This window comes from Dipodomys merriami, unplaced genomic scaffold (genome assembly GCF_024711535.1).
Source record: "Dipodomys merriami isolate MVZ:Mamm:240054 unplaced genomic scaffold, mDipMer1.0.p SCAF_14, whole genome shotgun sequence".
NCBI classification, from domain to species: domain Eukaryota; kingdom Metazoa; phylum Chordata; class Mammalia; order Rodentia; family Heteromyidae; genus Dipodomys; species Dipodomys merriami.
Genome location: NW_027202715.1, coordinates 32,432,031 through 32,454,943, shown reverse-complemented (window position 1 = coordinate 32,454,943; position 22,913 = coordinate 32,432,031). Strand labels below are relative to the sequence as shown.

Below are 22,913 nucleotides of genomic sequence, written 5' to 3'. Positions count from 1 at the left end.
GTGGGTTTTTGTTGTTGACTAGTCCTGGTCCTGAACTCAGGATGTGGGCACTGTCCCTGATCATCTTTATGCTCAAGGCTAGCACTGTATCACTTGAGCCAGAGCTCCAATTCTGGCTTTTTAGTGATTAAGTGCAGATAGTCTCAAGGAATTTCCTGCTCTGGCTGGCTTTGATCTGTGATCCTCAGCTCTCCGCCTCCTGAGTAGCTAGGATTACAGGCATGAGTCACTGGCATTGGGCCTTTCAATCTTGAGAGTGTGAGTTATTGAAATTTTATCATCTTAGATGCATGTTTCTATCATGCTCAAGGGAAAAGATGGTATATATCTTACCTTTCTTAATGTTGATTTGTTACTTCTATGAGAAAAATGTGTTCCAAGTCTATACAAGGCTCCAAATGTTTATAAACTATTAAGGACTATGCTGAATAGGTATGGAGTTTCTTACTCCTAATTCACTTGCTACAGCATAAGATTAAAACTAAGAGAGAGAGAGAAAGAGAGAGAGAGAACATGTTTCTCCGTTGATATAGTAAATCTACACTTACACAGATAAGTCTGTGTTCTTAGCTTTCTGCAATTCTTCAGCCAACTCTTTTATTTATTTGTTTGTTTGTTTGTTTTGTCAGTCCTGGGGCTTGAACTCAGGGCCTGGGCACTGTCCCTGAGCTTCGTTTGTTTAAGGTTAGCACTCTACCACTTGAGCCACAGTGCCACTTCTGGCTTTTCTGTTTATATGGTATGAGGAATGGAACCCAGAGCTTCATGCATGCTAGGCAAACACTCTACCACTAAAGTCACATTCCCAGCCCTAAGCCAATTCTTAATTAAACCATGGATCATGAGAACCTATGTGAGCATTTTCAGAATTTGTTACAATCAATGGAGGTTAGGAAGAGTTCCATTCCTGAAAAGTGCCACATGAAATAAAACCTTCATTGGCAAGCTAAAAAAAGAGATTTACAAGAGAATAAATGTGTTAAGAAATGGTAAGAAAGTATGAAAAAAAAAAAGCCCTCTTTGGGGCTGGGAAGGTGGCTCAGTGGTAGAGCGCTTGCCTTGCATGCCTGAGGCCCTGGGTTCAATTCCCAGCACCACATAAGCAAAAAGAAAAAAGCCAGAAGTGGCGCTGTGGCTCAAGTGGTAGAGCGCTAGCCTTGAGCTGAAGAACTGAGGGATAGTGCCCAGGCCCAGAGTTCAGGCCCCACGACCGGACCCCCCCCCCAAAAAAAAAGGCTTCTTCTTCCTTAATGCTTACAAACTCATTCTAAAAGCCATGATCTATGAAAGATGAAGTTTGCTTTATATTTATCATAATCATACCTCCTTTTAAAAACCTTTCGATCTAATCCTTATTAAAGTTTTTCATGGCTTTTACAACCTGTTCAATGAAACGGAATGATCTGTTTTATTTCCAAGAGTCCCTAGGAAGTAGGGAGAGGAGGATCTTGTGTTCTGGTTTGTTAGGACAACATAATATAAGCATATGGATTGCATTAAATAGCCTAGACATTGGATTCAATGGTAGATGTTTTGGAGTATGAAAAGTGGGACACATTCAAGCCACAGGTTGGAGAATAGGCAGAGTTCTAAATCTTTTTATGCAGCAAAGAAATAGTAACAATTTTCAACTTTTTATAAAACACTGTAGGGGAAGTCAACACCATTGAGAAATCAGGGCCTTTTTTCTTCATTCCTTCACCATCAGTTCCCCTTTCTGATCCCTCATTCACCTGAGAACTCAAGAAATGGGTGTGGACATGCCTGTAGCCCTGGGCCTTACTTGGACATTCAAAGCTCTCAGAATGGTGCTTGGTATTTAAACAGAATAAACAGCAAGCTAGAAAATAGGATGCTTTGTGAAACTCTATCGGGCATACTATTTTGAAGTTGAATGGGACTTTGAGCCTGGTCAATTTAGTATACTTAATTTATTTCCTGTCGTTCTGTAACTCAAGTTACAGGCTTTTCCCCCCACTCTTTTACCCCTTTGTCTTGTTTTCCTGCTTCCAGCAACAATAACAACAAAGGGGGTAGGGCAGAGAAGACTTTGACTTTGGCTTGCCATGGCAGTGCAGCTGGTCCCTTGTAGGTGAAAGAAGGCAGAGCAAACAGTCAACTTTTAAACAACCCAAAATCTGCCAACTTTGCTTTGTGTTTTCCTTTGGAAGAAGTACGTTCAGTCTCTGGACAGGATATATCATTTCTTTCGTTCAGAAAACTCCTTAGATATTGGGAGTGTTGTATATAGGATATTAACAAATATTTTAGTAAATGTGTTGTGCTCAGATGAATTCATAGAAGTAACAGCTTTGATGTTATTATAGTCCTCAGGGAGTAAAAATGAGGGCTGTGGTTTACAGAAATAAACAACAACAAAAAAAGATTTCCGGGGCTGGGAAGGTGACTCAGTGGTAGAGTGCTTGCCTTGCATGCATGAGGCCCTGGGTTCGATTCCTCAGCACCACATAAGCAGAAAAAGCTGGAAGTGGTGCTTGGCTCCAGTGGTAGAGCACTAGCCTTGAGCTGAAGAGCTGAGGGACAGTGCCCAGGCCCAGAGTTCAAGCCCCATGACTGGAAAAAAAACAAAAACAAAAACAAAAAAGATTTTCAAGTTATTGTACCATATCTGGCTTCAAGAACTAAGGTTTTCTTTTTTTTTTAATACATTTTTTATTGTAAAAAATAGTGTACAGAGGGGTTACAGTTATATGAGTAAGATAATGAGTACATTTCCTATCAAGCATTGTTACCTCCTCCTCTGTTTTTCCACTACCATGCCTTCCAAGGTTTTCTTTTTGTTGTTGTTGTTGGTGGTGGTGGTGGTTGTGGGTCTTGACCTCTGGGCCTGGATACTGTCCCTCAGCTCTTCAGCTCAAGGTGAGCGCTGTACCACTTGATCCACAGTGCTACTTCCGGTTTTCTAGTAGTTAATTGGAGATGAGTCTCATGGACATTCTTGCCCCGGCTGGCTTTTGTTAGGATTTTAAAAAGAGGTAGCCGAGTAAGAATCACACCATGCACGTGGTATTCAGGTAAGGGGTAGGTTTATTCATCGTTCCGGCTGACACCAGGCCACACTGACCCTCCAGGAGGCTGGGAAAGACCTGGGAAAGAGAGCGTCTGGGCCTGGGCTAGGCTTTATTCTGGGCTAGGCCTTATCTAGGGTATGGGCGGAGAAAGGTGTGGCCACATCAAATTCAGATGTGACCTCAGCAGATGCAGATGAGACCTCTTCCAGGTGTGCCAGTTGCTTAGGTAATGCAGGTACTGGGAGGAGACTTTGCTGCAAGGAGGGTGGAGTCTGCTCACCATCCAGGAGCAGACCTTACAGCTTTGAACCACCATCCTCAGATCTCAGCCTCCTAAGTCAGCTAAGATTACAGGTATGAACCACTGGTGCCCCTCCGGGTCTTGACTTTTAGGATCTCACATCTGGCTTAGTATCTCACTTATTTACTGAATTAATTCCTTTTTTTTTTTTTCATTCAAAATCCACCTAAGCAACATAACTAAGGTAGTTTTCCCCTAAGCAAAGAAATGGAAATCAAATATTGAACAAAATTCTAGCTTACAAAAGGTAACAGTTCTGTGAAGAGCCAGGGCTGTAAGTTTAACAAATGGCTGTTACTAGACAGATGGAAATAACAGCCAGCATTAATGATAATCTCCAGGAACCAAGAAATATCCGCTTCGTTATTTGTATGGATTAGGGTCATAGAATGGAATCGTACTGGGTTTTATGTAACATCACAAATGGTATGTAGCCTACTGATCATTAAGACCCAGCCAGAAGGGTGCATAAACATTGGCAGGGTCAAAGGAACAGAAAGGCAGGACCTGTTTGTGAGTCAGAGAAGATTAGCATTTCAGATGCCATGTTTGAAAAGCTAAGAAAGTCCTCAGGCAAACAAAAAGGAGATGTGAGAAAATTCTTGTCCTTATAGATTTCTGGGAATGACAGAATATCATTTCATAACATAATGAATATATCATCTCAAATATTATTCCAGTATATTTATTGATTACCTGGTAAGTTCCAGATATTTAACCCAGCATTTTATACTCAGTATTTCTCTTGATCCTCGATGCAAATCTCTGGTGTGTATACTATTATTCTCATGTTAAATATAAGGAAACTGGCCCACCACTGTAATCCTAGCTACTCAGGAGATTAAGATCATCTAATGATCATGGTTCAAAGCCATCCCAGGCAGAAAAGTCCCTGAGATTCTTATCTCCAATTAACCACCAAAGAACTCTAAGTGGAGAAGTGAGTAAGTGGTAGAATGCTAACTTTGAGCAAAGAAGCTCTGGGACAGTGTCCAGGCTCTGAGCTCAAGCCCCAGGACCCTCCCCCCACTCCCCTTCTCTCTCATTACACATAGATAGGTAGATAGATGGTAGATATGGAAACTAAGGCTTGAAAAAGCATAAGTAACTTATCCAAAGTCACACTGCTGTAAATTCAAATCTAGATATTGAATTCAAACCCAGGTCTGTTAAGTTCATGTTCTTAAAACCTGTAGATTTGGAGTGCTTTCCTTGACTGGATTAGTTTCTGATAAATCTATCGTGAACAGACACGTTCTGAACAGTATTAATGGGCCATTTATCTTTCTCTTTTATTCCCCTCATCAGATGAAATTTGTAAGAATGCAGCTTGAAAATTCCTATTGTATGTCAGATTTGAAAAGAAAATTACTTAAAACATTTGTTAAACCCTTTCTATGTCCTAGATATTCCTATTCTTTTTTTGAAGGGGGTTGGTACTAGGATTTGAACTCAAGTCTTCATGCTTACTTGGGAGGTGGTCTGCTGTTCTGAGTCATGCTTCCAGCCTGATATATCCTCTTGTGAGGATATAACAGAATGGACAGAGACTTACATGAATCTGTGCTTACAAAAATCAAAGCATTCAAATTCTTGTCCATTTAAGTTTCACATATGCTTCAAGGTTACCAGTTATTCTAGCTAATAAAGAAAAGGGAAGTTGGGGGGGGCATTGTTCATGCAATCTTAATTTTTTTTAATGTTAAGTACCAGCACATACTATTTTCCAAATACTTCCAAGGGCATTTTCCTAGAATCAGGTAAAAATGAGAGCAAGCAAGTGCCCTACTTACAACAGAAACTGCTTCAGGTTATAGAGGATGGGAAGTCAAGTGAATCCTGGAAACCACAGCATCTGGTCTGGTTTTATGCCTCATCTATCAATCTGCTGTTACAGGAATGAGAGCTAGCATTTCAATTACTGTTTCCTATGTTCTGGCTAAAGAATTTCTATTTTTGTTATTTTTACCCAGTCCTTTCCTCCTCTTCCATTTAAGAAACCAAATAGAGGGACACTTATGAAGGTCTCAGTTGAGTCCTAGAGAATCCATTCTGGGTCTTAAAACTTTTTCTAATTAGATAATGTAATATAAACAGCTCAGATTCCCTGGTTCTGATCACTCCTGACTTTATCCACATATACCATTTGAACAGTTATTCTGAATAGTATATGAAAGATGAGCAACAAAATATCATCCAAGTTAAATAAGTACCCAAAATCCTGGAAAATGGTTTTTAGTAGGAGAAGATAGAAAAATACATACAACTGGTAAAACAGTTTAAAAGGGCTATATAGCTATATAGAAACTGCAGGATGATTTGTGAATTAGTGCTATCCTGATAACCTGAGAAAAATCACATAACTCATTTTCATATGCACTCATCTTAAATCATATATAAAGTGAAAAAATGAGAAAGCAGTGGGTGTTAGGACCCATGTCTATAATCCTAGCTACTCAAGAGACTGAGATCTAAGGATCATAGTTCAAAGCCAGCCTGGGGAGGAAAGTCCAGTTAACCACCAAAACGCTTGAAGTGGGGCTGTGGCTTAAGTGGTTGAGCCCTAGCCTTGAGTAAAAAAACTCAGAGACAACATCCAGCCCCTGAGTTCAAGCTCAGGGACCATCAACAACAACAACAAAATGAAAACAAATTTACAATAATATAGTCTTTGAACTTTGCTGTTGTTGTTTATGTTGTTTAGCTTTCTGGGCTTTTCATAGAATGAAGCTACTATCTTTCATTTCTTCTAATTTGTTAATTCTCCCCCCTTCCCCCCCCCTCTTCTGGCTTTTGACTGATTTGAACTTAGCCTCAAAGCTTCTAGAAAGTATTCTACCACTGAGCCACACCTCTAGCCTTTTTGTGTGCTGTTTTTGTTTCTTACAATCTTCTTCCTGACCAGGCACAAGCTTGGACCTTGATCTACGTATTTTAGACTTCCCTTCATAACTGGGATGACTAGGGAATACAACCATGCCAGCTATCATTTGAGAAGTGGCTTCACAAACTCATCTGCCATGGTTGGCTCTCTGACTTCTAAGTAAGAAGATTATAGGCATGAGCCTATACCTGTACCTGTGCCAGGTACCTGGCAAAATGTTGAAATTTTCCATTATAGGTTTTGTGGTTGTTGTTGTTATTGTTTTGCTGGTCATGGGCCTGGGCGCTGTCCCTGAGCCTCTCTATGTTCAAGGCTAGAGCTCTACCACTTGAGCCACAGCACCACTTTCAGCTTTTTCTGTGGTACTAAAGGAATCAAACCCAGGGCTTCATGCATCCTAGGCAAGCAGTCTTACTACTAAGCTACATTCCCAACCCTGAAAATTTCCATTATGTTTGACTTAATTTCCTCTTATTCTTGCTACTGAAGTTCAAGCATTTAGTCTTGGACTCTCCCAGTGCTCTCATGGCTTTCTGTACAGTTTCTTATTCTTGATTTACTTTTCTTTCTCCACCCTCTTTAATTTATGTTGTCAAAATAATAATTGAGATTATTCATTTCTGATCAAATATTTTTACATCAACCAAGGTTATGAAGTAACTACTGTACTGGTATTGTTACTGCTATATAATTTTATCTGCGTTGAAGTTCTCTTTCTAGATCACTATCAAATGGATTATTTCCAATGAAGAATGAATATAGTCAAGCTTATTGTTTTTACTTATCCAAAGATTTCAGATTTTTTTTTTCTAAAGGGGATTTACTCTAAATCACATCATGAGATTTCTTATTGGAGCCGGGCGCTGGTGGCTCACGCCTGTAATCCTAGCTACTCAGGAGGCTGAGATCTGAGGATCACGGTTCAAAGCCAGCCCGGGCAGGAGAGACCGTGAGTCTCCTATGTCCAATAAACCACCAGAAAACTGGAAGTGGCGCTGTAGCTCAAGTGGTAGAGTGCTCGCCTTGAGCTGAAGAGCTGAGGGACAGCGCCCAAGCCCAGAGTTCAAGCCCCACGACCGACAAAAAAAAAAAAGAGATTTCTTATTGGTCTAGCTGGCTTATGACCTTAAAGGCAATTTAGGCTTACGTGTTAGATACTTTTGCAGAAAAATTCCTATAGTCTTTACTCACTAAAAGTGAATTTCTGGTGTAGTCCAAAACTGTATCCAAACCATCTCAATTTTTTTTGATTGGCTTACACAACAAATATATATATATATATATATATATATATATATATATATATATATATATATATATATATATATATATATATATATATATTATTTTTGGTTGGTCATGGGGCTTGAACTCTGGGCTTGGGCGCTGTCCATGTGCTCGCTCTTCAGCTCAAGGCGAGCGCTCTACCACTTGAGCCACAGCTCCACTTCTGGTTTTCGAGTGGTTTATTGGAAATAAGAATCTCATGGACTTTCCTGCCTGAGCTGGCTTTGAACCGTGATCCTCAGAACTCAGCCTTCTGAGTAGCTAGGATTATAGGCATGAGCCACCGGCTCCCGGCGTACAACAAATATATTTCTCACAGTTGTAGAGTCTGAGAAGTTCAGGACAAGCTGGTATATTCTACTCTTCCTGGCTTGCAGATAGACATCTTCTCATTGTATCCTCACATGTCAGATTTCACAGATGTTTAATACGATGCAGATTCCTGGGCCAAAACCTAGAGCAGTTGGACTGGAGCCTATAAGGCTGAGATCCAGGAACTTGAATTTTGCCAAGTTGTCCAAGAGATATCTACACAATGAAAACTGAAAATACCTCATCTCTTGAATCCTCTCTCCTCAAAGGTATCCAGTAAACCAATCTTAGTGGAAAACTAATCACTCCTGTACATTAACACAGAGGGCCAAGCATCTCATAAGCACTTAGGAAACTGAAGCAGGAGGACCATGAGTTTGAGGTCACCGTGGACTAGCTAGTAATAGCTCAATCTCAGCCCCTGACCTCTCCCAAAAAAAGACACCCAGAATCTTTGGCACTATTGAGAGAGGTCTGCCATAATTATTTCAAGTGAAATGTGTACCAAGACACACAAAGAGTTTTCAGCTTTCTACCAATGAAATGTTTGTTTTAAATCCTAACTCTAAAATTAGAGGGTAAGGCATAAACACTAAAAATATCTGTCTTAATTTCCTGATTACTATTATGCAGAATGAATTAACTCCCTTTTTTTCCTTTCTCCTCCTCCTCCTCCTCCTCCTCCTCCTCCTCCTCCTCCTCCTCCTCCTCCTCCTCCTCCTCCTCCTCTTCCTCCCTCCTCCTCCTCCTCCTCCTCTTCCTCCTCCTTCTCCTCCTCCTCCTTCTTTATTCTGGTCAGTCAATGGGGCTTGAACTCAGTGCCTAGGTGCTGTCCCTGAGCTCCTTTTGTTCATGCTAGTGCTCTACCACTTTGAACCAGAATGCCACTTCCAGTTTTCTTGTGGCTAATTGGAGATAACAGTCTCCCAGTGACTTTCCTGCCAGTGCGGCCTTCAAACCATGATCCTCAGCTGTCAGCCTCCTGAGTAACTAGGATTACAGGTGTGAACCACCAGCCCCCAGCTCCCTCTTATATTTTGTGTTGCCAGAGATGATGTAAACTATCCGGGGATGAAAAGCATGTGTTTACTCTCTGCTATTCTGAAATATCCTTAGTTAATTTAGTGATTGCTAGAAATGAATGTTTTGTAGGTGGAAAGGTAATAATTTGTTTTAGGGCCCAGGTATAAGAAATTTAAGAATTTGCTAGATGAAAATATTAGGTTCTCAGGGCTGGGAAGGTGGCTCAGTGGTAGAGTGCTTGCCTCACATGCATGAGGCCTTAGAATTTGATTCCTCAGCACCATATAAGCAGAAGAAGCTGGAAGTGGTGCTGTGGCTCAAGTGGCAGAGCACTAGCTTTAAGCTGAATTGCTGAGGGACTTTTACAGTGCCCAGTCCCAGAGTTCAGGCCCCATGACCGCAACAAACAAACAAACAAACAACAAAGAAAATATTAGGTCCAAAAGGCATGGGTAAATCACAGGAATGGGAATGAAAACTCTTTATTTTTGCAGCATATCAGTGATGGTAAGCCTTGAGTATTTTATGAGTAGTTCACTGTGCAATCATTCCTCAAATATTAGGTAAATGAATTGAGGTTAGATTCAGTTTTATTAGAGTTCCACTACATTGTTAGGATTCAGTTAGTTTGTCCTCAGTAGAGTGACTAATTACATCCTATATGGCCCACACTGGCCTTAAACTTGCTTATGTAATGCAGGCTGGCTTCAAACTTGAGATCTTCATGCTTCAGCCTACAAGAAGTGGGATTGTAGGTATTCAACCACCACTCCTGAAGACCAGTTCTTTTGCTCTGGTGATTTTATTTAACCAGTATTAAAATACGACGGTCAAAGAGCTTTAAAATGTCTCATCTTGGGCTGGGAAAATGGCTCAGTGGTAGAGCGCTTGCCTTGCATGCCTGAGGCCCTGGGTTCAATTCCTCAGCACCACATAAAGCAAAATGAAAAAAGCCGGAAGTGGTGCTGTGGCTCAAGTGGTAGAGCGCTAGCCTTGAGCTGAAGAACTGAGGGACAGTGCCCAGGCCCAGAGTTCAGGCCCATGAACCGGACCCCCCCAAAAAAAAACCATTAATAAAAATGTGTCATCTTACAAAACTAATAATGCTAAAACAGTGGCTCCTGTAGAGGGTTTTACGTAAGGGACATAGCACATTGCCTGCATTGTATTACAAGTTTCTAACAATGATAGCACTTGCTTATTCAACAAGCAGGCAGCAGAATTCTTCAGTCCTCAGAGATGATCACTAAAGTGGAGGCACACCAACTGCATACTCTAGGATGAGATGCAGGAGGGGAACGGAGCTGTTCATTCCGGTCTCACAGCCTCTAACTGAAGAAGTTACTTCTTCCATTTGGGAACAGTGCCCAATGCCAGCTCGCCTCCTAGAAGCCCTGTGTATGCCGAACGCCAGGGCAGGCTTTCAGATTTGCTCCCTTGGGACTTTTTGTGTCACATCCCTCATTCCAGAAAAAGAAAGGAGTGAAGGGAAAAGAGCAGTCACCCGAATGCGAAACCTGGTTACCAGATGCCCTAGAGGGAATAGAGGGAGCGGATCCAGTGGCCAGGCCTGTGGGTGTGGGCGGCAAAGTCATCTTTCCGAAGGATACGGAAGCCCCTCCCCGCAGGTGTCGGCGGGGGCCGAGGTGCGGGGAGGGTGACCTCATCTGGACACCCAGACGCACACTGGCCAGCAGTGTCCCCGCGCCCCGCGCTCCGCCTCGAGTACAGACGGATCATCATCATCATCATCATCATCAGCAGCAGCAGCAGCAGCAGCAGCAGCTGTGCATGGCGTGGTGGAGAGTCCCGGGGAAGCGGGGGAAGAGCGGGATGTCTTTGCAGATTTCCCTGTAATGTCAGCGTTGCACCCCGTCCCTCGCCTCATGTCAGGGACTTCCCCAGCCTCTGAGACCCAGCAGTTCACTCCCGAGCCTTGACAAGTGCTACTTGCAGACACATCCACCTCGCAGAGAGCCTCAGCCCAACACAGGTAGCCGGCGCAGAGGCCCGGTACACTGAGCCTGCGCGGCCGCAATCAGCCAGCCTTTCCCAAGCCTCCGGACGCGCCTGCTCCCTGGCGGCCACGGCGGACGGGCCGCGCATGCTCGGTGTCGGGGGGGGGCGGGGAGGGACAGGGGGCGGGACACCGCGGCTCCAGCCGGAAGCGTTTCTCCCAGGCCGCATTTCCTTCCTGTGCAAGGCCGGGCGAGTGTCCCCGTCGCGCCGCTCCTTCTGCCTCGGGGTGAGTAGCGGCTTCTCACGGGCTCTGGCTAGACGCACGCAGGGTCCCTGGGAGATCCTTCAGGAACCGACCCCGATCTGGGAAGTCCCGTCCGAAAGGTCACCGTGCCCTCCTCCCATTGCACCTCCGCGCGCCCCCTCCAGCGCCGCAGCCCTGGGTACTTTGGGATTAACCTCCAAGGGCGTCCCGGGCCTCGCTCTGGCCTCCAGCCCGGGCTCCTGGGCTGGCTGGGCGCGGCCCCCCCACCCCAAGGCTCGTGCGTCCCCAGGGCTTCTCTGTAGCCCGCCTGGGCTTGGGGGACGGGGGTCCCTCCCTCCCCCCGGTGACCCCCGTTCCCGGGCGCGTAGGCGAAGGAGGCTGGCGTGGGTCGGGGCTGAGGGCTGACCCGGCGCCGGTGAACCACTTGGTGCAGAAGAAGATGTGGGTCTTCAGGGCTGGGCACGGTTTCCCCCAGAGGACGGTGCTGTTAGTAGTCACCTGCCCTCCCCGTGAAGGTTGGCGGGCTTCCTTTATCATACACTGGCTGCATGCAGGACTTAGAAACCCTGGGAAAGGCACTGCAGTGAAGGAGCCGGGAAACACTGCTGAATGAACGCCATGTTCGGCTCTTCATCTGTCATGATAAAGCATGATTGCCCTTTCCATTCTGAAACGGATAGCTCTTTAAGAATGAATCTGCTGTCAGGCTTGCCTGACAGAACCGAGCCACCGTGCTTTTGCAAGATTTCTTAGCACTTTTGAGTATAGGTACATATTTGTGTGTTCGTGTTGTTGAACTTAAAGTGTTTTTATGATTTCTGGTGTGTGCAGTTGAGGCGCTTACTGTGTATTCAACTGTAATGATCCTGTGATTCTAACAGCCAAATATTACAGATACATTAACACTATATGAATGGTAGGTGAGCCCAATACTACAGGTATGTAAGCATTATATGAGTGATAGACGACTGTATGTCTCATTTTGTAGGTACTGGATGAAGTATTATCAGTTACTGTCTGCAAAGCAAGAAGTTTCAGTGTCAGGTCAGGATTTTGATGTCCTTTGAAAAGATAGGCAAACTTTTGAGAAGTGGCGGTGTTAGTCCTAAATCTGTACTGTATTCATTAATTATTTCAGAATGTGGAACTATTTAAAGAAGCCTTTTGTGTCTTCGCGTTTTTTATAGGGCTAAAAACTGTTACTCTTTGATGACTGAAATGTGCTTCGATAATAGCCCTACTTTGTTCTTGTAGTTCAACGCACATCCAGTGGATGGCAGTTTCTTCACTACCAACTCAAACTTTAAACGAATGAAAACATTTTATTGAAATGTAACCACTTTTCACAGATTAATGAAAGCCCTTACCTTACCAAAAGGTTATTTTCAAGTGGGAATAATACCTTATGTATTGCTAATCATATTCCAATCACCTTTTCAACTTTACTCTGTCAGAATAAAGACTAAACGATCCAGTGTTTTGTAATCTCTCTCTCTTTTAAGAATACATGCTGGTGTTAAATGTGTTACATGAGATTTTAGTCGAATGACTACCTTTCTAACTGATATAACAGGCCTAGTGTAGTCCTTGAGTAATTACATCTTACCATTATTGAATATCCATTATTGGATTGTATATCCAATATACCCTTATTGTATATAGGTGTTCAATACTTGTGGAATTACATTACTTAACATCAGTAAAGTTTTCAGTTATTTAGTTGTTAGGTTTAGCAAATGGCTCCTAATAATGGAAAATTAGAGAACTTTTTTTTGTCAGTTGTGGGGGCTGAATTCTGGGCCTGGGTGCTGTCCCTCACCTCTTCAACTCAAGGCTAGTAGTGCCCTACCACTTGAGCCACAGCACTACTTCTGGCTTTTTTCTGCTTATGTGGTGCTGAGGACTTAAACCCAGGGCCTCATTCATGCAAGGCAAGCATTCTACCACTGAGCCAACTTCCCAGCCCCAGAATTAAAGAACTTTTGACTTTGGGAATTCCTTCTGAAGTCTGGCAGTGACTTTGTTGGAATGATTGAGTGGGAGTTACAGTTATAGTTTTATATGTTGAACAGATAGTTTTTAAATTGTCTTGTGTTTGACAATTAAAGTTATTAATCCTGTTTATAAGTCTTTAAACTCTAGTTAAAGTAGCATAGTTATAAAGCCAATAATCACAAAAAAGAAGACATTTGTTAAGATAATGAGGTAGGGCTAAGTGTACACAAGGTAGAGAGTTTTTGTGAATTTGAGATTTCATTGAACAGATAAAGTTGGTTTTTGTTTGTTTTTTTTTTTGTCCGTTGTGGGGCTTGAACTGGGCCTGGGCACTGTCCCTGAGTGCTTCAGCTCAAGGCTAATTCTCTACTACTTGAGCCATAGTGCTATTTCCCACTTTTTCTGTTTATGTGGTGCTGAGGAATTGAACCCCAGGGTTTCATGCATGCCAGGTAAGCACGCTACCACTGAGCCACCTTCGCAGCCCTAAAGTTGGTTTTTTGACATTTGGATAAAATTTGACTAATCTTAAGTGAATGAAAGACAGTAACCCATCGGGGTACAATGTAAATACTGGGCTGAAGGGAAAATCCATGTGAGATATATCTCTTTTTTTTTTTTTCTTGGTCAGTTGAGGGGCTTGAACTCAGGGCCTGGGTACTGTCCCTGAGCCTCTTTGTGCTCCCGGCTAGCACTCTTATCACTTGAGCCACACCACCACTTCCAGTTTTTTAAGTGGTTAATTGGAGATTAGAGTCTCCCGGGGACTTTTTGGACCCGGCCTGCTTTGAACTTTGATCCTCAGATCTCAGCCTCCTGAGTAGCTGGGATTACAGGCATGAGCTCTATGTGATACTTTTCAGTGTTAGTGACTCCAGCTATTGAGAGTTCCCATTGAGAAATGATAAAAGATTACATACTTCACTAGATGGTTGCCTGGTGGCTCACGCCTGTAATCCTAGCTACTCTGGAGGCTTAGATCTGAGGATTCTGGTTCAAAGCCAGCTGGGGCAGGAAAGTCTGTGAGACTTATCTCTAATAAACCACTAAGAAAACCAGAAGTGGCACTGTGGCTCAAGTGGTAGAGCACTAACCTTGAGCTGAAGAGCTGAGGGACAGCACTTGAGCCCAGAGTTCAAGCCCCACAACCAACTAAAAAAAAAAAAGGTAAAATACTTTACTGATTGGATAGCCTTGGATGCCTGGGAATCCTATAATGGCAAAATTTGGAGATCTTATTAGGGAGAAGTACATACTCTTGAATAGGAAGGAAGTATAGAAGAGTAATTTTAAAATGTAAAGAAATTGGACCTATTTCAGAAGCAAGAGGAGGTCTTTAATGGTAGAAGAGATACAATTTTAGAATTGGCAAAATCATGGATTTTAATATGTGTAGCACCTAATTTTTTTTTTTTTTTTTTACCGTTACTGAGCTGTCCAAATTCTGATTTACTTCCTTTTTAGGTGAATGCAAAATATGTTCTTTTTTCCTTTATGTATCACATAGCATTCACCACACCCTTGTTATTAGCAAGGCTTAATGTTTAAAACTCTCCAAATGTGACTGTCATATCATCCCTAACAAACTTGGTTTGTATAGTTACTGCCTTTGACAGTATAGCGAATGCGTGCTATAACCTAGCTGTGATTACCGTCGTTACCAGGGATATATTGTATATAAAAAGCAGCCACATTGTCTACCCTCCTCCCTATTCTGGTGAGAGTACTGTATTCTTATGGTAGATTTCTTGGCTGATTTTCAAAGTTCTGGTGCTTCATATGTAACTGAAATGTTGGAGCAGTTGGATGGTCCAAAACATTTAATATCAATTATTGAGAAAGTGGTATGTTTAATTAAATTTACTCAGGCATTGAAATCTTTCGAAGTAGGATGGGTTGGAGGCATGGCTCCGCAGAAGAGTGGGCCTGACTAGAAAGTACAGGCTCTGAGTACCCAAATCCAGGTACTGCCAAAAATAAAAAGAACAGTAAGTATGAGAAAAAAGTGAGTCCATTCACAGGTTGAATTTTACTCAAAAACATTTACCTGGCATATATAGAGATATGTACCATGCTAAGTTACACTTGATAGAAGAAATTCTTATCATATTGGTCAATTATTTTGTTGTCAGATACCTTTTCTTTGGTTTAGTGTTAGTCATTGTTTTCCAGACTTCGAAATCTATATTTAAAAGCTGAAAAGCAAATAAAGGTTTTATTGTACTTTTCATAAAATACTTCTTATTCTGTTATTAAATACACCTGTGTCTAATCTACTTCAGTTCTTAAGAGAAGCTTTAAATGTATTTAGATAAGATTTAAGGGGCTGGGAAGGTGGCTCAGTGGTAGAGCGCTTGCCTTGCATGCATGAGGCCCTGGGTTCGATTCCTCAGTACCACATAAGCAAAAGGAAAAAAGCTGGAAGTGGCGCTATGGCTCAAGTGGTAGGGCACTAGCCTTGAGCTGAAGAGCTGAGGGACAGTGCCCAGGCCCAGAGTTCAGGCCCTACAACCGGACTCCCCTCCCCCCCCAAAAAAAAAAGATTTAAACATCTATTTCTCAAAATGAAGTATTTTTTTTTAAAGGTAAATGTTTGATTTTGATTTGAAGTTATTTTTACTTGGTTAGTTCATGCTCCTTCATAAGTCATTCCTAATTTTAGTACAGCAACTACTTAGTGACATTTCTCTCTTTTTTTTTTTTTTTAGGATAACAATCAAGATGGTACATGCTGAAGCCTTTTCTCGTCCCTTGAGTAGGAATGAAGTTGTTGGTTTAATTTTCCGTTTAACAATATTTGGCGCAGTAACATACTTTACCATCAAATGGATGGTAGATGCAATTGATCCAACCAGAAAGCAGAAAGTAGAAGCTCAGAAACAGGTATGATGGAAATGTTTGAAGGTCATTTGTCTTACAGGTAGTAAAGATTTTCCTCCACAACTAAGAATATGGAATAATTACAAATTAGTGAGAATTTCTATAACATCCACATATTTGATATTTTCTCAAAAAGTGTTAGTTTATCAACTCTTTTTTTACTATAAGAAACTTGTTACAAGAAAATGATGAATAAAATACAGTATCTTATTACAGAATAGTTTTGTCAACTCATAACTGAAGAGATTAGGTAAAACTTCAACAAACTAGACAAAATAATTTATCTTGGGGAAATCAGTGGAAGGTGTGGCATTAATCAAGATGCATTATGCTTATAACCTGACTTAGGGAATTAAAACCTTTTTGTGCAACTTATTAATTAATAGTTCAAATAAATAAATAAGTCTTTACTAATGGTATATATTTTGCTTGGTATGACATGAAATTTGAGAATGTTGATAAGCTGGCAGTCTTAAACTAATAGACTACACTGAAAAATCTAAGCTGTTACCTTAAAAAGTTACTGATTATTAAGAAAAGTTGTAGTTTGTTTTTTTTTTCAGCTTTGCCCTCTTCAGTGGAAGTAGGAATAACAGGACCTATTAGAGTAGTCTGGTCAGAGTGGAGGGAGGGCTTATGTCAAGTAGAAAGGGTTCTGAATATAAAGCCTAGGAAGAGAATTCCACTTTTAGCTTATTACTGTTTATAATATCCAGAATGATAAGGCTGCCATGTTTTTTGTTTGGTCAGAAGCCATAGCTTCTTTGTGTTCCCTTCACCTTTTTCCTCCCTGAGTTCTGGCCAGCTATTGAAATATTCTTTTGACCATTGAAAACTTCTGAATATAAGTGATGGTTAAACAGGGAAATAAATACATGTGAGTAGGCATGTAACATAGAGTCTTATGTAAGAGGATTGGAGCCAGAAGAAATTAGAAGCAAGATCTGTTAGACTGTAGTGATAGCAAAGAGCTTAAGAATAGAAGAGTGACAAAAGGAATAGCATGGGTGAGAAAGACTCAGAGAATAAATGCTGTCTTTGTAATGATGTGTAGAAAGAAAATAATCAAGAACCAGGCCATTTAGGAAATCAGGTATTGCCAGATGTATTGAAATATATTTTACTTGGAGAATAGCTGGGAATTAAGGAATTAGAATGCAAAATGAGTGCAGGGATCAAATGTGAATGTGAAAGGGGGAAGGTAGTGACTTTGTGGTAAGAAAAGAGAGTACTGAATCAAAAAACATTGATGGGCCGGGCGCTGGTGGCTCACGCCTGTAATCCTAGCTACTCAGGAGGCTGAGATCTGAGGATCGCGGTTCAAAGCCAGCCCGGGCAGGAGAGATCGTGAGACTCCTAGCTCCAATAAACCACCAGAAAACCGGAAATGGCGCTGTAGCTCAAGTGGTAGAGCGCTCGCCTTGAGCTGAAGAGCTGAGGGACAGCGCCCAGGCCCAGAGTTCAAGCCCCACGACCGACAAAAAAAAAAAAAAAAAAAAAAAAACATTGATGGCTATGTTGGGGGCTTACACCTGTAATCCTGACGATTCAGGAGACTGAGATCTGAGGATCATGGTTCAAAGCCTGCTCAGGGAAGGAAAGTCTGTGATCTCTAATGAACCACCCTCCCCCCTAAAAAAAAAGCTGTGGTGGTGTATGCTGTGGTTCAATTGGTAGAACACTAATTTTGAGCAAAAAAGCTCAGGGACAGTGCCAGGTCCTGACTTCACACCTCAGACTGGCGCTAAAAACCAATTAAGAAAAAAACATGGCTGTAGAACACTTTGAGGTTATTATATTATCAGTGGGGCATGTGTAATTTTAAAGATGGTGATTTCGAAGATGAAAGGTAAAAGATGGCATTGTTGTATCAAATCAGGAACAGTAACCTAGAAGTAATTTTAGGTTGTCTTAAACAGAATATTTGTAAATAACTTCTAGTCTGATAATGGGGAAATTTAGTCTGTGCCAGGTTGGATTTTTAATTGGTAATGAGAGGAGAAATTTCATTAGAGGGTTTTACAGGGGTGAGGATTTTCAGGGCATATATGTACATGGAATAAAAAACGTATAATGTGCCTGTGTCTTTGTGATAGGGTTAAAAGAGCTAACTTTGCCTGGGCTGAGCTTGAACTTGAAATCCTCCTGCTACTGCCTCCTGAACAGCTAATATCATAGGTGTATACTTAGAGTTGTAAGGAACTAATAAGGACAAGCAGGGTTTCTCAAAAGACACAATTGATATTGTAGACCTGATAATTATTTGAGATGTGGGAGGGGGCTTTTCTTTGCCTTTTGGAATGACTCAGTTGCATCCCTGCTTTAACTGACTAGTTGCTGATGGCACCCCTCCTCCCACCCTGAAATGTGACATTCAGAAGTATTTCCAGATATTGCCAGATGTCCCTCCAGGGGCCAAAATGTCTCTGGTTCAATCTGCTATTTTAGAGCATTGCCTAAGAAAAACACATGTGGGATGGCTTTGCGTTTATAGCAACATAATGAAAAAGAATAAATTAGTGTCTTTACCAGTGCTAAAATAGGTACTTTTCATAGCCAACATAAAAGATTTATAGACAAATGAAGCATATTCATGAAATGAACCTAGGAAGGCCGTCATTCATTGATGATTTTACAGGTGCAATTACATAACACATATGTGCCCCCCTGGGAGGTATATGATGTCCTAAACAGGTATCCTATTTTCTCCTATACCAAGAGGTGGTTAATTTGTCCTGGTTTCTGTGAAGTGGGACATCAAATATTTTCTACATCTAGGGGCTCATGATGGGAAAAGGCCAAGAGGCCTAGAAATTTCTTGTGTGTTTGTTCATTGTTTTTGAGATTTCATATGTATGTATGTATGTATTTTGAAATGTCACCCAGTATTAATCCAAGAAAAGGAAGTTGATTTTTTTTTCTCTTTATAGGCAGAAAAACTAATGAAGCAAATTGGTGTGAAAAATGTGAAGCTTTCAGAATATGAAATGAGCATTGCTGCTCATCTAGTAGATCCTCTGAACATGCATGTAGGTATCTTTAATCATGCGTGTGTGCACACACACATATATGTGTATGTGTATGTGTGTGTGTATGTGTGTGTGTGTGTGTATTGCATTTTTCAAAGGTCTGAGAGACCACAAACTGAGATCAGTACTCTAGGAAGTGTCAAAGGAATCAGTACACAGTGGTACAGATAGGATTTCTTACATAAATGGATAGAATCTGCAAAAGAAAAAGAGAGTGGGATGAAGTCTGCAGAAAGCCAGCCATAATCTTCCAAGTGTAGCCACATAGGACATGCTTCATTATTGTACCTAGTTGTGATAACACATTTAATATTACTTGTCAGGAAGCTTACTATAGACTTGGTCTGCCATACCTATTGGGAGCTATTCATTTGTACTTCCTCTTATGTATACCAAAATCCTAGAGCATTGACGAAGAATTATAAACTGTAAACTACATTATTGGCACAGAGTTTAGGCACAATGAGCTATTCTTATCAAGGAGTGGTGGGAACCAAGTTACAAGAAAGCCTTTCTAAAGGTAACAGTGTCAGGCCTGCTGTATTAACTCTTTTCTGCACATTTGCTTTGTATTTATATATATTTGTCTTTGAGGTATATAAAGCTTCAAGTCATGTGTTTAAATTGTAGTTTGAATTTTTTTTTTTTTTTTTTTTGTCAGTCATAGGTCTTGAACTCTGGGCCTGGGTGCTGTCCCTCAGCTATTCAGTTCAAGACTAGTGCTCTAACTATTTGAGCCACAGCACCACTTCTGGTTTTGTGGTGGTTAATTGGAGGTGAGAGCTCATGGACTTTCTTGCCAGGGCTGGCTTTGAACCAAGGATGAGATCCTCGGATCTAAGCCTCCTGAGTAGCTAGGATTACAGGCATGAGTCACCAGCATCTGGCTTGAATCTGAATTTTTATTCTGCATTGTGATAAGACAATGCAAGATTCCGAATCCCAGTTTTTCTATTTGTGGCCTTGGCAAATGGTTTACTCTTTATGTTCCCTCATATATGATTGTATTTCTGTTTCTTTGGAGGATCAGATATCAGGTATTATATGAATATTTTATAACCAGAGATATACAAGTTTGCTTATGTAACATATTAATGTTATATTGACATAAATAAGAATAAAGTATGATAGCTATTTTCCAAACCTAGAACATAAAAATCTACAACGTCTTAAACATCTGTATGTAGAGAAATATAAATACACTCTGCAATTAAACTTTTTGGTGGGGGAATTGTTTTTTTTTTGGTGATACTGGAGTTGAACTCAGGACCTTGTGTTTGCAACCACTCAACCACATCCCTAACACCATTTCAGTTTGATTTGTGAATTTGAAATGGCATCTCTTGAGGGCCCTAGCCATATTTGTTTCTGAGTAAGTCTACCAACAGATAATATTTTGTTGCAAGCTACTATTGGTGTTAAGTTTTTCTTTATATTTGGCTTCTTTTTCTCCCCTGTTAAATTGTAAAGAAAATAAATGTGTTAGTTTTATTTACAAAAGAAATTTTTAGCAAAAATCTTGATAAACTATATATACATACATATGCCTATTTACAGCAGTTTTCACCTTTTTTTTTTTTTTTTGGTCTGTTGTGGGGCTTAAACTCTGGGCCTGGGCACTGTCCCAAAGCTCTTCAGCTCAAGGCTAGCTCTCTATCACTTGAACCACAGTGCCACTTCTGGTTTTCTGAGTGGTTTATTGGAGATAGGAGTCTCACAGACTTTCTACCTGGGCTGACTTTGAACCACAATCCTCAGATCTCAGCCTTCTGAGTAACTAGGATCACAGGTGTGAGCCACCAGTGCCCGGCAGTTTTCCTCTTTTTGGAGGTACTGGGGTTGAACTTGGGGGCTCACACTTGCAAGGCAGGTGTGCTCTACTACTTGAGCAGTGCCTCCAGTCTCCTTCTGTGTTATTTTCAAGGTAGGGCCTTGTTTTATGCTTGGGCTGGCTGAGCTGTCATTCTCCCACTTGTACTCCCTCATGTTGCTGGGATAATAGGTACACATCACTGTGCCCAGCCACCGTGCTTCTCATGGGCTAACAGATGGAGTCTCTGAACTTGGATTCCATGGCTGGCTTCACGCCCTCCCATCCCCTCCATCGCCACCCTTCCACCTCCACCTCCCAAGTAGCTAAGATTATAGGACTGAGCCACCCAGTACAGCAACACTTTCACTTTTGAGAAATAAAAATAGATGTCTAGTTTAATGGTATAGACACTATTTTTGATGTTCTTATTTTGAATAAGACAGCATCCTATGTGACATACATTCCTGGTAAACTCTTCCCCTCAGCCAGTGCTAAAATTAGTAGTCTGAACTGTTTCTGTGTCTTATAGCAGAATATTTCCTCCTCATAAATGGAATGAGTTCAGTTTATTAGAATTCTGCATTGCAGATTTTTAAGTACCTGGTTTAGTGAGGGTTCTGTTTTGTGTTCTTTCCTGGGGATTGAACCAGGGCTTTGTACTGCTAGGCAACCTTTCTACCATTGAGCAACACTCCCTTTTTCCAGTATTAGAAAGTTGACAGCTAATTTCTTTCTCCAGTGCAAAATTTTTAATTTTATTACTATTGTGAAATTTTCCCTTGTGTTAATATATATTATTTCTAATCATCATATTATATTAGTTTGCTGTTGGGGGAATTTTTGTTTTTTAGCTTTTGTGAGTATGCATTAGTTGTAAAATTCATGTTCTTGTTGAACTTAACTTTTGCCAGGTTACTTGGAGTGATATAGCAGGTTTAGATGATGTCATTACAGACCTGAAAGACACAGTCATCTTACCAATCAAAAAGAAGCATTTGTTTGAAAATTCCAGGCTTCTGCAGCCTCCAAAAGGTATAGTATACTATAATTAATATAATACATGTGAGTGTATATACACATACCTTCACTTAAACCATTAAAACACTTACAAAAGAGGGCTATTATAGAAGTGGTATTTTGATGTTAGATTCTGAAGAGAATGCTGAGATCCAAGAAACTTTTGTAAATAATAATTTTTAAGTAATTGCTAATTCTTCAGCTGAAATTTAGATAAGTTCTTTTCCTTGTTACATGTCACAGTAAATATTTTTTGTTTTTTCCAAGTAAATTCAAAAAAGAAAATTTAAGATTTAAAAAACCCAAATCAGTGGTTGGGCACTGGTAGCTCTCTCCTGTAAACCTAGCCACTCAGGAGGCTGAGATCTGAGGATCACAGCTCAAAGTCAGCCTAGGCAAGAAAGAATGCGAGTCTCTTATCTCCAATTAAGTACTCATAAAAAGCAGGAAGTGGCACTGTGGCTCAAGTGGTAGAGAACTAGCCTTGAACACAGAGAGGCTCAGGGACAGAGCCCGGGTCCTAAGTTCAAACCTCAGGACCAGCAAACCAAAAAGAAAATTTGGGTTTGTCCATGCATGTTTTTCTTCAATGTAATTGTTTTGTGAGTACAAATTTTTAAGCTTCTCCAAAGCACAAACATTTTTGATCTGTTGAAATGGGTTATAAGAGTATCACATTAAATTAAAAAACTAGTTAAAAGGTTTGTAAATAATAATATAAATGTCTTACATTATCAACTCATTTATCACATTAAATATTATATATTACATATAATATTAATATTAACATTGTGACAACCACTTAAAGGATATAGAAAAGGTGCCATATTAATATTATTGCTAGGCTCACTGGAGATACAATGTGAAGCTCAGTGGAATCTAAGGTATATACAGGAATGGGCGAGAAAATAGTTCAGTGGATAAATGTGACATTCATATAAATGTCATCCAGATCAAACGAGATATTGCTATCTCTGTGTAACTTACCTATTATAGCTGTATCTACCAGAAAATACAAAAGTTTTTTGTTTGTTTGTTTGTTTTGTTTGTCATGGGTCTTGAACTCTGGGCCTGAGTGCTGTCCCTAGCTCTTCAGCTCAAGGTTAGTGCTCTACC

General features: G+C 40.9%; 1 protein-coding gene across 3 annotated transcripts in view; it reads left to right on the top strand.

Moving 5' to 3' along the window:
• Window positions 1-22,913, top strand: part of Atad1 (ATPase family AAA domain containing 1) — a 42,453-nt gene that overhangs the window by 3,619 nt on the left and 15,921 nt on the right. Inside the window, exons 1-4 of one of the 3 annotated variants that reach the window (XM_070021127.1) lie at window positions 11,014-11,084; window positions 15,767-15,941; window positions 18,869-18,967; window positions 21,692-21,812. In XM_070021127.1, coding sequence (XP_069877228.1) covers window positions 15,780-15,941; window positions 18,869-18,967; window positions 21,692-21,812 — 382 coding nt within the window. In that variant the 5' untranslated portion in view covers window positions 11,014-11,084; window positions 15,767-15,779. Of the gene's footprint in view, window positions 1-11,013; window positions 11,085-11,131; window positions 11,183-15,766; window positions 15,942-18,868; window positions 18,968-21,691; window positions 21,813-22,913 lie in introns of those variants that run through there. The other 2 variants (XM_070021128.1, XM_070021126.1) reach the window with 2 other exon arrangements.